Source organism: Myotis davidii, unplaced genomic scaffold (assembly GCF_000327345.1).
Source record: "Myotis davidii unplaced genomic scaffold, ASM32734v1 scaffold480, whole genome shotgun sequence".
Classification (NCBI taxonomy): domain Eukaryota; kingdom Metazoa; phylum Chordata; class Mammalia; order Chiroptera; family Vespertilionidae; genus Myotis; species Myotis davidii.
In genome coordinates, this window is record NW_006292360.1 from 723,715 (window position 1) to 737,408 (window position 13,694).

The 13,694-nt window shown below is 43.0% G+C and overlaps 1 protein-coding gene across 1 annotated transcript in view; it reads right to left on the bottom strand.

Moving 5' to 3' along the window:
• The window catches only part of MARK3 (MAP/microtubule affinity-regulating kinase 3), a 107,988-nt gene that overhangs the window by 37,166 nt on the left and 57,128 nt on the right, over positions 1-13,694 (bottom strand). The window contains exons 5-7 of the mRNA XM_015565397.1: positions 9,228-9,276; positions 6,483-6,548; positions 474-544 (exon numbers count right to left, since the gene is read on the bottom strand). Of these exons, the coding sequence (XP_015420883.1) occupies positions 474-544; positions 6,483-6,548; positions 9,228-9,276 (186 nt within the window). The remainder of the gene's footprint in view (positions 1-473; positions 545-6,482; positions 6,549-9,227; positions 9,277-13,694) is intronic.

The following is a 13,694-nucleotide window of genomic DNA, read 5'->3' on the forward strand; positions in this document are numbered from 1 at the left end:
AAAAAAATGTAAAGGGGGAGAGAGCCCAACACAGCACCTGCCGCTCAGTTTCGTGTTTTTGTACATGGAAGGCCACACTGGCCCAAACTGGGGTCATTTGAGCGATGAAATAAAGCAGTGTGGGCTTTGATTGTCAAGAGCGGGGGAAAAAAGGAGACATATGTAATACTCTTTGTAATACTTTAAGCAATAAAACAATTAAAAATAAATAAATAAATAAAAATATGTTAAAAAACAAACAAAAAAACCTGAGGCTAAAATCCCATTAACAAAGCCAGAAACAGAAACCAAGGCTATCTCTAGAATAGTGCCTTAGGCACAAAAGGCACTTAATAAATTTTTGTTGAACTGAATGGCCAACCCCTGCTCCATCCAATGGGCCCTATAACCATTTATATGTGCAGACACCTGTTCGTTTCAGGGTTTGAGATTACTTTATCAAATTAATAAACTAAAGGTACGTTAATTCATACCTGTCTAAATTTAGCTCTTGCTTCTTTTTCCTTCATTCTTCCATGTGCAACCAAATAGTCAAACACTTCACCTATAATTGAGAGAAATAAAAGTAAAAAGAAGTCCTACTTCTGAGCATTAATTTTCCATAAATCGATAATGTTTCATCCTTAGCAATGCCTTAATTTTATTTTTAAATATAGGTATGAAGATAAACAGAAATATGTGGAATTTAAACTATGTCAGCCTTAACTTCAACGACAGGTAAAGTTCATCTACAAAATCTTGAAGCTAGATAAAAGCCCTGAAATTAAATTATAAACTTTCATTTTAAATATTATTTTTAATATGCTTTAATAAAAACTTAAAAGTGAAAATGGATGTTATTTTTGTTAAAAGAGGATGTCTTCACTATAGGACTATGACAAACTAGTACTTCATGAATATATTCATTCATTCAACAAATATTTATTGAGTGCCTACTAACTGCCAGGCACCGTCCCAGGCTCTGTCGAATCAGAGTGGTGAACAAAGCGAAGTCCCTTTCCTTGTGGAGTTTACACTCTAGTCGGGGAGACAGGTAGTAGACAAGTGAATATACAGTGTGTCAGATGATAGGAAGTTCTGTGGAGAGAAACGGACAAAGGAACAGGAAGTGTGCTTGTGTGTGCCAACATTTTGCTGACCAAGGGCAGCAGTGGATGGGCACAGGAATGGGTAGGAGGGTGGGGTCCTGAAGAGGCTGGTGGGCTTTGGTAAGGATTCAGGCACAGCGCCAAGTGAGAGCAGAGGAGAATATAAAATGGCTGACCTCTTACAAGGATCACTCTGGTTGCTAGAGGGAGAAGCAGGTTAGGGGTGGGGAAGAGACAGAATGAGAGCGCTGGGCCTAGAGTGGGACAAGGCAGCGATGTGAGAAGGGAGGGAATCAGGACAAAGTGTGGGGGTGAAGCCAAGAGAACGCGCTGGTGGACATTTCTTGGGGAAGAGGGGTGACATTCAATGAATGTATCAGTACTGCCAACTGCTTATCAATTTGGAATAAAGAAACAACACCTCTGAAATCCACAGAAAGAGTCCTAATTTAACAAACATGGTATAAAATGTGTTCAGGAAAGAATCCTGTCTGCTTCCTACAAAGAACACCACCACCAGCTTAGTGACAACATTTGACAAAAATATTTTGCCCGGCCGGTGTGGCTCAGTGCTTGATTGTTGATCTACGAACCAGGAGGTCATGGTTTGATTCCTGGTCAGGGCACATGCCCAGGTTGTGGGTTCGATCTCCAGTGGGGAGCATGCAGGAGGCAGCCGATGAATGATTCTCTCTCATCACTGATATTTGTCTCTCTCTCTCCCTCTCTGAAATCAATAAAAATATATTTTTAAAAACACTTTGATACTTAAAAACAGCTGGTTCTGAACATAAATATTTTTGAGGAAAAAGTCATTCTGAATTGCGATGACTACCTCTGCCTTTTATAAGCCTTTAGCCCTAAGTTGGATACATTTTTAAACAAGGGAGAATATTTTTCATTTATCACTTGATTGCATAATGATCTTTTAAAAAGGTATTACATGTCAATTAACACCAAACAATTCATTTAACTGTGATGACTTCTGAAGTTAAATGTCAGCTCCTAAAATGTCAGCATTTTCTAAGGAAATGACCTTCCTTTTGCAAAGAGAACACAATGTCAAAACAAGCAGCTAAGCCCTAGCCGGTTTGGCTCAGTGGATAGCATGTTGGCCTGCAGACTGAAGGGTCCACGTTTGATTCTGGGACCCTGGTTGGGGCTTATGCAGAAGGCAACCAATCGATGTACTTCTCTCACACCGATATTTCTATCTTTCCCTCTCTCTTCCACTCTCTAAAATATCATATGGAAAACAGTTTTGACTTAAAAAACATTAATAAATTAGACCCACTAGTTATTGTAGGGGTCTGTTCCTTCCTCACACCTAACCTGCTACTCCCTCATTTCATATTCTCCTCTGCTCTCACAGATAAAGTCCAAGTCTGTCAAAGTAATTTTAAAACAATTTTATAAATTCAAATATAATATAAACCTCTTAAGAGTTTTAGGAACCATAAAATCATACTCACAATTACTAAATTATACATCAGGAATTCATCCCACATCTTTTTTTTTCCTTATTAAAAGCTAGAGGCCTGGTGTACAAAATTTTTGTGGGGGAGTGGGGTGGGAAGTGTACCTCAGCCCGGCCTGCACCCTCTTGTAATTGGGGACCCCTCAGGGGATGTCTGACTGCCGATTTAGGCCCAATCCCGCAGGGGATTCCCCGCGGGATCGGGCCTAAACCGGCAGACAGACATGCCTCTAGCAATCCAGGACCACTGGCTCCTAACTGCTCACCTGCCTGCCTGATCGCCCCTAACTGCCTCTGCCTCGGCCAGCCCTGCCGCCACGGCTTCATCTGGAAAGATATCCAGAAGGTCATTCGGCTGTCGGGTCTTATTAGTATATTATACTTTTATTATTATAGATGTATTTGCACTCAGATTAAGCTGCTAAACAGAAAACCTCTAAAGCAGTGGTTCTCAACCTTCCTAATGCTGCGACCCTTTAATACAGTTCATGTTGTGGTGACCCCCACTTTCATTGTTACAAATTGAACATAATGAAAGCATAGTGATGAATCACAAAAACAATATGTAATTATATATGTGTTTTCCGATGGTCTTAAGCAACCCCTGTGAAAGGGTCGTTCGACCCCCAAAGGGGTCGCGACCCACAGATTGAGAACCGCTGATCTAAAGGCTATCTATCTCTTAGAGAAAGAATAGCAAACAGCGGCGCTCTCCACCCAGGTCAGGGGCCCTGTGGCTGATGGAAGGACACTGGGCAGGACGGTTGAGAAAGCTCTTGGATGAAGGCTCAGGTCCTGCCCCTAGTGATGGAACTGCTGGCACAGGACATCTTTCCAGGCTTTAGTCTCATCTGTAATATGAGACAGGGGTCCTGGATGATTTCTAAGATTTCTTCCCACTCTATATTCGCTGATTCTGCTAAACAGAAAAACACCAGACTGGAGAGAAACAGGTAGTCAATCTAAAGAAACCCTTATTGTTCAAAATGGCAAACGTGAACAATCACACAGATGTCCTGAAAGCTGACAGTGCTTTATGAGATGATTAAACAAATGGCCAAAGCCAATACACCGCCTCCACTGATTAACGCTTTGTAATGCTCCTCGGAGGAGGCCAAGTTAGCAAGTCACTGAGAAACTCAGAGGCATGTAACCTATCAGGCCACTCTGCCCATGAGGGGAACTGGATGGACTGACCCCACCTCTTTCCCAAAGCACATCCTCTTTCTACTAAAACTGGGTGCTTCTTAGATGTTTATGTTTTTTTCTTTGATATCCTTTATTGATTTTAGAGAGAGGAAAGAAGAGGAAGAGATAGAAATATTGATGAGAGAGAAACATTGATCAGCTTCCTCCACACACCTGGGCATATACCCTGACTAGGAATCAAACCAGTGACCTCATTGTTCATGGGTCGACACTCAGCCATTGAGGCATGCTGGCTGGGCCAGATGTTTCTGTTTTGTTCATCTATAAGAACAATCTCTACAACACTGTACCTAAAATTGATGGGAACAGAAAGCCATGACCAACTATATAGTGTCAGAAGGCTGAGGCTCCAGGCCTGGCCAAGTGACCACAGTGAGACTTCCCAGCCTCCTTGCCTCAAGGATAAAAGGCCATCCCTCACTGCCCGGCCACATCATGGAGCCATTGTGAAGCTCAAGGACAGAACAGGTAAGAGAAGGCACTTGTGTACTGTAAAGGCTACACAAATGAAAAGGTTATTAATATTTACTCTGTAAGATGAGTAGAAAGTATTAGAACTCCATAGAGATTTTCAGTTCTTCAATAATCCTTCAGCTCTTCCTACTACTAATCAATTGTGAAAATACCAACTAAATTCTTCAACCACACATTTAAAATAGCAGTCCTATCCTATATAATAAAAGGCCAGTGACCATAACAGTGTAACAACCAGAACGACCGATCGACCAGTCGCTATGAGGTGCATTGACCACCTCTCGGTCCCTCCCCGCTGGCCCGCAGGCTCTGATCGCCTGATGGCAAATGGGTAATGGGGTTGGGCAGCGGCGGGGCATGACTGGGGACTGGCCAGTGGGCAGAAAATGGCCCTGATTGCAGGCTAGGCCTAGGGACCCTACCCGCACACGATTTCGTGCACTGGGCCTCTAGTAACTAATAACAAATCAGGAGTACGAAAAAGGGATGTCAGGGGTGTGCCTACTACTTGCTCACAACAGGCTTCCCATCTTTTATTCAATGGTTAACTCACTACAATGAGGCTACAATTTAACTTTTGTCTTCAGATTTTATAATCTGAATAAAAGTGCTAACAAAAAAATAAAACCCTAACCAAAACAACTTAAGCTATACTGTAGAATCAAATAGAGTATGTCCCCACTAGTTTATAATTTTATAAAGTTCATTAAATTCTTATTTGTTGAGAAAATGCTATGTGTCAGACACTGTGCTAGAAGTAGGAAATACCCAAAGATAAGCAGGACAGCTTCTGACCTTCATAAACTCACACAGGGTCCAACAACTACAAGCCTACCATAAAATGAGAATCTCTGTGAAAGACAACAGCTATAAATACAGCTGTATATATTCATTTCAGAAAAATGTCTACCTTTATATAAACGTGCAGGCAGATAATTACGAGTCCTTAATATTTAAGCAGACTCTAATCACATGCACTATAACCACCACTTCTGGTCATGGGAAAGATGGACAACAAGGACATGGAAATCTGATGAGGAAAAGCAGGTCTATTTCAAACAGGCTAATATCCAGGGTTATACTTAAAAATCCAAGTACATGAAAGAAATAAAATGTGGTGTAGACACACACACACACACACACACACACACACACACACACACAGGAATATTATTCAGTCTTAAAAAGGAAGGAAATCCTGTCACATGCTACAACATAGATGAGCCTTAAGGATATTATGCTAAGTGACATAGGCAGTCAAAAGGACAAAAACGGCCAAAACCGGTTTGGCTCGGTGGATAGAGCGTCGGTCTGCGGACTGAAAGGTCCCAGGTTCGATTCCGGTCAAGGGCATGTACCTGGGTTGCGGGCACATCCCCAGTGGGAGATGTGCAGGAGGCAGCTGATTGATGTTTCTCTCTCATTGATGTTTCTAACTCTCTATCTCTCTCCCTTCCTCTCTGTAAAAAATCAATAAAATATATTTAAAAATAAATAAATAAATAAATAAATAAAAGGACAAAAACGATGATTCCACTCATGTAAGGTCCCTAGAGCAGTCAGTCATAAAGACAGAGAGCAGCATGCGGCTGCCAGGGACTGGGGTGGAGGGGCAGGGAGCCAGTGTTTAATGAGACAGAGCTATAGCTTTGCAACATGAAAAAAGCTGTGTGGATAGAGGGTGCTGATGGTTACACAACAATGTGTTATAGCCAAAACCGGTTTGGCTCCGTGGATAGAGCGTCGGTCTGCGGACAGAAGGGTCCCGGGTTCGATTCCGGTCAAGGGCATGTACCTGGGTTGCGGGCACATCCCCAGTGGGGGATGTGCAGGAGACGGCTGATCGATGTTTCTCTCTCATCGATGTTTCTGACTCTCTGTCTCTCTCCCTTCCTCTCTGTAAAAACTCAATAAAATATATTTAAAAAAACAAAAACAAAACAAAACAATGTGTTATTACTTAATGAGAGTGAACTATACACTTTAAGTGGTTAAAATGATAACTTTTATGTTGTGTAATTTTACCAAAATAAAAAAATCCAAGTATTGGGCATCATCAATTTAAAATGTTAATAGTGAAACAATCACAACCCACAGAACTGCTAACAGCTAGCTTTTCTGATTTTCATCCTAGTGTATTATGACTGTGCATGTTAAAGAAACCTTAATAATTATCAATATGGGAATGTACTCTTCCAAAAGGAAAGAAAGAAAAACACATGTAAGTTTCTTACCTCCACTTGCATACTCCATGATTAGGTAGAGTGTTTTGTCAGTTTCGATGACTTCAAATAACTTCACTGGGGGAGGGGAGAGGATACAGAAGAAACAAATGTTTGTGTGCATATACTAGGTACATATAAACTGTAACTACAAAAAGTAACTATTTTCTATTAAAGATTTTACTAGATGGCCCTCTAAAAACTGCTTTTAGGACATTTATTATATATTACAACAACAGAAAATATTTTGTAAGACCTCGGAATTCCATAAAAATAACAGTTCTTTCTGGGTGCTGCGAGGGTGTTCCTGGCGTGCACAGCCTGGGGGAGTGTGCCTGCCCATCCTCTCCAGTTGCTGGCAGTGCGTCAGTCCCAGTAGCTGCCTGCCCAGCAGCTCTTCCCTTGCGCCTCAGGAAAAGCCTACTTATTTCACATTCAAACGGCAGGGACTGCTCCCATCAACTCTGCTTCTGCAAGTGCAAATCCATTTACTTTTCGTTCTGGCTTCAAGGACATATTTAATTCCATCTGAGCCTTGTATTGCTTGGGAAACATACAATTCTCCAAAAACAAGGTTCCTTTGTTACTATTCTGAAGCCAGAGATGGAAGGAAGAAGAGGGATTATACTATAACGAACTGAAAAGAACTTTTAAAAGAATTCTTTTCAATGGGTCAGAGTAACTTTATTATATCAGATCCTGCGACAGAGAGAAATAACCTTCCGATTACTGCTAATTCATAAAACCATAAAAAAAATCGAAATACACATATTTTTAGATAAAACTGAATTTCTAAAGCTATCAAATCACTATTTTGCATTATCTACTTTATTTTGGTAATACATACTTTAAAATTAAATTTACCGAAGGGTTGGGGGAATGCTAGTCTTTTATATTTTGGGGTATTTTCTGATGTTTTAACATAAGAGTAATAGGCCAAATAAAATGCCTAACATAGTATTTAATATATGTTTGTTGAACTAATGAATAAAACTATCATATTTCTAAGATGATATATTTGGGTTATCAAGAAAAATCATTGAGATAAATTTAAGACATATATGCTGGAACACCATCAACATATAAACAAAACCTTTCTCAAATTCCAATGTAAATATTAGCTCTCCTGGGAAAACGACTTAAATCCAATAGTAATTTAAATTTTTAGACATTTAAATCTATTATCGAAGATAATAGATCAGCCGAAACCGGTTTGGCTCAGTGGATAGAGCGTCGGCCTGCGGACTCAAAGGATCCCAGGTTCAATTCCGGTCAAGGGCATGTACCTGGGTTGCAGGCACATCCCCAGTAGGAGATGTGCAGGAGGCAGCTGGTCGATGTTTCTCTTTCATAGATGTTTCTAACTCTATCTCTCTCCCTTCCTCTCTGTAAAAAAAAAAAAAAAAAATCAAAAAAATATATTTTAAAAAAAAGATAATAGATCAAAGATAGGTCAGTTAGTAATAAGTAGAGAGAACTCTAATCAGAGTACAATTTAATTAATTAAAAAATAAAATAAATATGCTTAAGTTAGCTAGTTCTAGGCAGTAGTAATAAAAAGTGTTTTGGATGAAAGGTTGGAATTTAAAATTCAGAGTTGGCTAGCTAACCCAAAGGGTTGAAACAAAAAGTGAAGGCTTTCTTTTTATAATATTCCTTGTTATTTTTCTTTTCTCCAAACATATATTTTACTGATTTTAAGATGTACAGTTTTTCACTTTTTAACTAATATCGCTGATAATGGGATGATGGCTTGGTAGCATTGTTTTTATTTTAGTTCATAAAACAATAAAGCCTTTTAAATAATGGTGGCTCAGATTGGGTGAAATAGAGCATAGTCTTCTCTTCCTGTGCCACAAGAATTCTTAATAGGCTATCCTTAACATTAAATGTCACCTCTCCCACTTCCGATAAGTGATTCTAATAGTCAACTGATGCAACTGGCCGTCTTAAGAGTTATTTCACTTTTGTGTATATATTTCACTATTCTTCTAATCAATATTTATTAAGTGTTCACTATGTACATGATAAAAGAGTTATTTTACTCTTGAAGTAATATTTTTAGACTGCAGGAGCTATCATTGTGTAAAGAAGCACTTATATTATTTTTTAAAAGTTCTATTATGATATGTGGGATCAAAAATTTTCATTGAGATATCTGTACAACAAACAGGTCAGGATTTGGCAGTTTCATACTTTCATCGTGGTCCTGCAATGATGAGGGCAGGACCAAGGCCCTTCCTCATCTCTGAGCCCACCGCATCACCCGGCAGAGCTGTGCAGAGGACACACAAAACAGATCTGTGCCATATAAAGCAATTCATATCAAAATCCCAGTGGATAACTATATCTTTTTAAATGGTTCAATGTACAAGTATTTTCTTAGAAAAAAGCTACAGCAAAAGATCTATCTTTGAAAATCTTAACTCTGACTTAACAGAATTCCCTTCTCTCTAGCTATGAATTAAATATAACTATATTTTCCAATAATTAAAAATAGATTATAATCTAATTATAGATGTTTCTACTGCATTAAAACTTTAAATTAACATGTTCAGTGTCTAAGCTTTTAACCCATCTTTAGTAAATTGCAGAAAGTTAATACAAATGATAAACAATTTGGAGGTATATTTTATTAAAAGTGTGCCTGGGCTGGGAAGAGGGAAGACATCTCTCTCCTGGAACACATGATTAACTTTATGAGATACTTTCAAGAATGTATTTAGACCCAAAAATACTTAAGAAAGCAGAAAGTACCTATGTTTGGATGATTTAAAATCTTCATTATTCTTACTTCTCTGAAGAGCTAAAAAACAAACACACAATCCCCCCAGAACAGGTTATTACACATTATCTTCCACTGTTGCAACAGAAATTTACATTTTTACCTAGAGGCCTGATTCATTGGTAGCGTTCAGTAGTGCACATCTAAGACTAACATGATAGCACAGTGTAACCAGGAAGCAGCTTTAACCCAACACCACAGCTCCTCTCTCCTGTGAAAAAGCAGAGGTGCTAGGGACCCCACCAGCTGGATGCTACTGTGCTATTGTGAACACAAATGACTGGATTCAGGCAAGAATAGTTCGTGACTAGACTTAAGTCTGACTCAGTGTCGCCCCAGGGGTCCTAATTCTGTAAATCTAAACGCATAGTCCCAGTGAGCTACATCCTGAGTGTACCGGACTTATAATGCCAAGTAATTCTATGAGAGATTTTCAACGAGACCATGGCAGGAAGTCCTCACAGGGGGTAGGTCACTTAGCATGGAAGCTGTGAGGGGCTTAGTCACTGGCCCTGATCACACTGCCTCTCGGGCTCCCTCTGTATTTGCCATGTGACTTGCTCTGGTTGATGGGACACTATTGAACTTGAAGCAAGCAAGGGCAGGACAAAAGGTTTGCGCAGCGGGGCTTACTTTCTTGGAACGATGTTGTCCTAACATGAAGACAGTTTAGCCTCTTGGAGGATGAACACTGCACGTAAAGAGACCATGGTTCCACCTGAGGCAGCCCACCAACTCGCCCCATGAATGCTGCCACACAAGCGGACCCAAGGGAGACCAGAATGCACTGCCTCCTCAGGAGCAGCAGAGCTCCCAGGCATCACATGGAGTGAGGGCAACAGTCAACTGCTGCTGTGTGAACAGGTGCTGTGAATTCAGAGGAGGCACAGCATGATGGCCGGTGCTAATACAAGATGATCTCAGAAAATAACAGGAACTGAGAGGCCATCCCACCCACCCCTCTGGCAAACAAGTGGAGACGAAAAAAAGAGGAAAAGACGGTCCCAAGTCCGTGGGCAGTCTGACCAGACCAGGTCTCTCAGCGCACAGTGTCCTGCCACCTGCAGGAGACAGGGCTGGGGGAGCTCTGGAAGGTGAGGAGGGGCTGGCTACGTGCAAAAGGATGTTGCGAGAAATCACAAGGCTCTGGCTGTGCTGGTCCTCGCCCACCATATCTAACCTAGAGGCGGCCTAGCAGCTAACAACTGAGAGCACGGAGACACGGATGTCTCTGACCTACAAACTGAGCTCAGAGCTTAAAAACACGGAACCAGATGCACAGACTTCCTGTCTGGAAAACTGACTCATCTCCAAAGGCAGGGGCGTGTTTATCACCAACATAAACACCTCTGGTGGCTGCTGTGGCCATTCTCAGATTTGATGTTCCAGATGAGAATGCCACCCTGACAGCCAACCATCAGGCCTGAGTTCTTTCTGAGCTTCCCTCGGCTACACTGACACAGAAACCCCGTTTCCCGTCTGTCGGAGCTGAATGAGTAGCTGTAGTTTGAATCTCCCAGTTACTGCCACAGCAGCGAAGTCAGAGGAGCTCTAGGTCGGCTGCCACACCCACGGCGGCCTCTGGTCACCCTCCAACCTCCACTCGGTCCCTGCTCCGCAACCTCGATTCCTGTCCGGTCCCAGAACACACCCAGCTCTTCCTTTCCTCGAAGCCTTGTCTCCTTTTCATCCTTCCGGTCTCAGGAGATTCTCTGAGAGCCTCATCCCAGTCTGTCTCCCTTGTTTCACAGCATTCTTCTCTAAGTGTTTTTTAGGTTGGGATGGTACATTTTGGTGGACCTATTTATTGCCACCTCACCATCCACAGGGAGCACAGCTGTCTCCTTTTACTCCCCCGCAGCTGAAACAGCTGGCACACACAAGAACCCATCTGCTTGAGAAATGTCTGCAGGGAAGTACTAACGCCCGGGAAGTACGGCAGGAGCCAGCCTCCTTGGCAGTCAGTGACCACACCGCTTGCTGCAGAGCTGTGAGGGGTCTGCTGGCCAGAGAGCAGGCTGAAAGAAGGCAATTGTTTTTTGAAATTTCTACTAGTAGTACAGCATTGAAACAAAATAATTAGAACCAAAGGGCAGAAAAAAGATGGACTATTCTAGTTCAAGGGGGAGAAAGCTCGTGTGTTAGATGGCACCATGGAGGAAACAGGACTACGCAGGGCCTAAAAAAAGGTGCCTCCAGTAGAAAACGGGCTCTGTGTGCTCCGTGGGTCTGAGTGGAGACACGGAGGTGTGACCAATGAGAACCAAGTGACCTATCTGGCACAGAGTGTGCTTCCAAGTGTGGACACCAGGCCCCTGATCAATCATGAGGGTGCTGGTACCAACTGCAGGTTTCTGGGCCCGACCAGTCACCAGATCTGAACTGGTCCTTGAGAATCTTACTTTTCAGCAAGCACCCCAGGTCTGGTAGTTTTTTTGTTCTTTTTAAAATATATATTTTTAAATTAATTTCAGAGGGAGAGAGAGAAACATCAATAATGAGAGAGAATAATTTATCACCTGCCTACTGCACACCCCCACTGGAGATCGAGCCCACAATCCGGGCATGCGACCTGACCAGGAACTGAACCTTAACCTCCTGGTTAGGTCAATACTCAACCACTGAGCCACGCGTGGGGCAGATGTGGTAGTTTTTAAGTAGGTCCACAAATTCCTTGACAATCTTCCCCGCGGAAGGAAGAACTTAATATCTCCCCCTTTGAGTATAGGGGACACTTAGTGATTTGCTTCGAAGGAACAGAGTAAGGCACAAACAATGGTGGGGGCTTAAGAGACTGACCAGGCCAACAAAAGGCTTTGTGGCTCGGTGAGGACAGGAGTTCCCAGATGGACAGGCCCGGGTGGCAGGGAGACCTCACGCCTACAGCTGGGAAAGTGCAGTCTCCTGAGAGCAGCCCGGCGAGGCCTTTGGAAGCAATCGCCAGCCCTGCACAAATCTGCGGAGCCCTGCACTGTGGCTCTAACCGAAGAGCACCTGAGTCAGACCCCCAGAGCTGTCACTCCCTAACACATGACTCAGAAACTGCGCGGTACCAACATTGCGTTTAAGTTGCTAAGCTTTGGAGTAATCTGCTGGAGAGCAGTAGAAGACTACTACACTACACACAGCACATGAGGGTTCCTGAGTTACAGCAGGCATCACACAGAGACGGGCTGTGAAAACAGAAGAGAGATGTACAAGCTTAACTGTGCAGGCAGAAAGAGCTGCCCAAGATTCCCTAACAGGCAGTCTCTATCAGGATCATGCTAACCTCTAGCAGGTAGAAATGAGTTAATACACTTACACCAAGTCAAGCATGAGGCTAACAGTTATCAAGTGCCGTGTCTGAAGCAGAGCCAGAAGCTTCACATCCATGATCACATCTAACAGAATCGCCCAGGGAGAAAGCAAGATGGCAAGATGGCGGCATAGGTAAACACCGGAGATCGCTGCCTCACACAACCACTTCAAAAATACAACTAGCCGAACCGGTTTGGCTCAGTGGATAGAGCGTCGGCCTGTGGACTCAAGGGTCCCAGGTTCGATTCCAGTCAAGGGCATGTACCTTGGTTGCGGGCACATCCCTACTGGGGGGCCTGCAGGAGGCAGCTGATCGATCTCTCTCATCGATGTTTCTGGCTCTCTATCCCTCTCCCTTCTCTGTAAAAATTCAATAAAATATATGTAAAAAAAAAAAAATACAACCAAAAGACAGAACGGACATCATCCAGAACCACAGGAAGGCTGGCTGAGTAGAAATTTTACAACTAGAAGTTAAGAGAAAAGCATACCAAGACTCAGAGGAGGTGCGGAGCGCAAGTAAAATACAGAGGTACATAGGCGCATGCGGAGAGGGTTAGCGGCTGAGGACACGGTTGTCTTCTTCAATCAGGAGGGAGTCTCAAGCTCTGAGCTCCAGTTCCAGGCGCGTCTCTGGGAACCTAGACTCATACGGGAGAAACTGGACTGTCTGGCAATGGTCGGAACTAGAGGGCAGCTTTCTCTCGATTGCCGGGACACTGAGAAGTGGGGCCTCTGAGGGCAGGACTGAGAGCACCCATAACTGCGTTCTCTGCCCTGTTGATCCCCTAGGACCCCGCCCTGCCCAAGCCAAGGAGGCTTTTGCATATGAAAGGCCTAGCCCTTTGCAATCTGATAATTACCTAACAATCTGCAGCTGGCCCAAGGCCCCAGGGCAACTTGCATTGCATCACAGCTGGCTCTTGCTGGATAGCCTCAGGCAGAGGCTAGATTAGCACTTCCTTATAGATCAAGGAGCCCGTGTTCCCGGTGATCAGAGTGGGACCATCCAGATTTCAGCTCCTCGTATTGATAAAGGACACACTCAGGGGGCAGACTCAGCAAGAACCAAAGCCCCACTGAAGCAAGTCTTGTCCCGGAGGGGTGTCTCTAGAACAGAAGTTCTCCCACTGCAGACC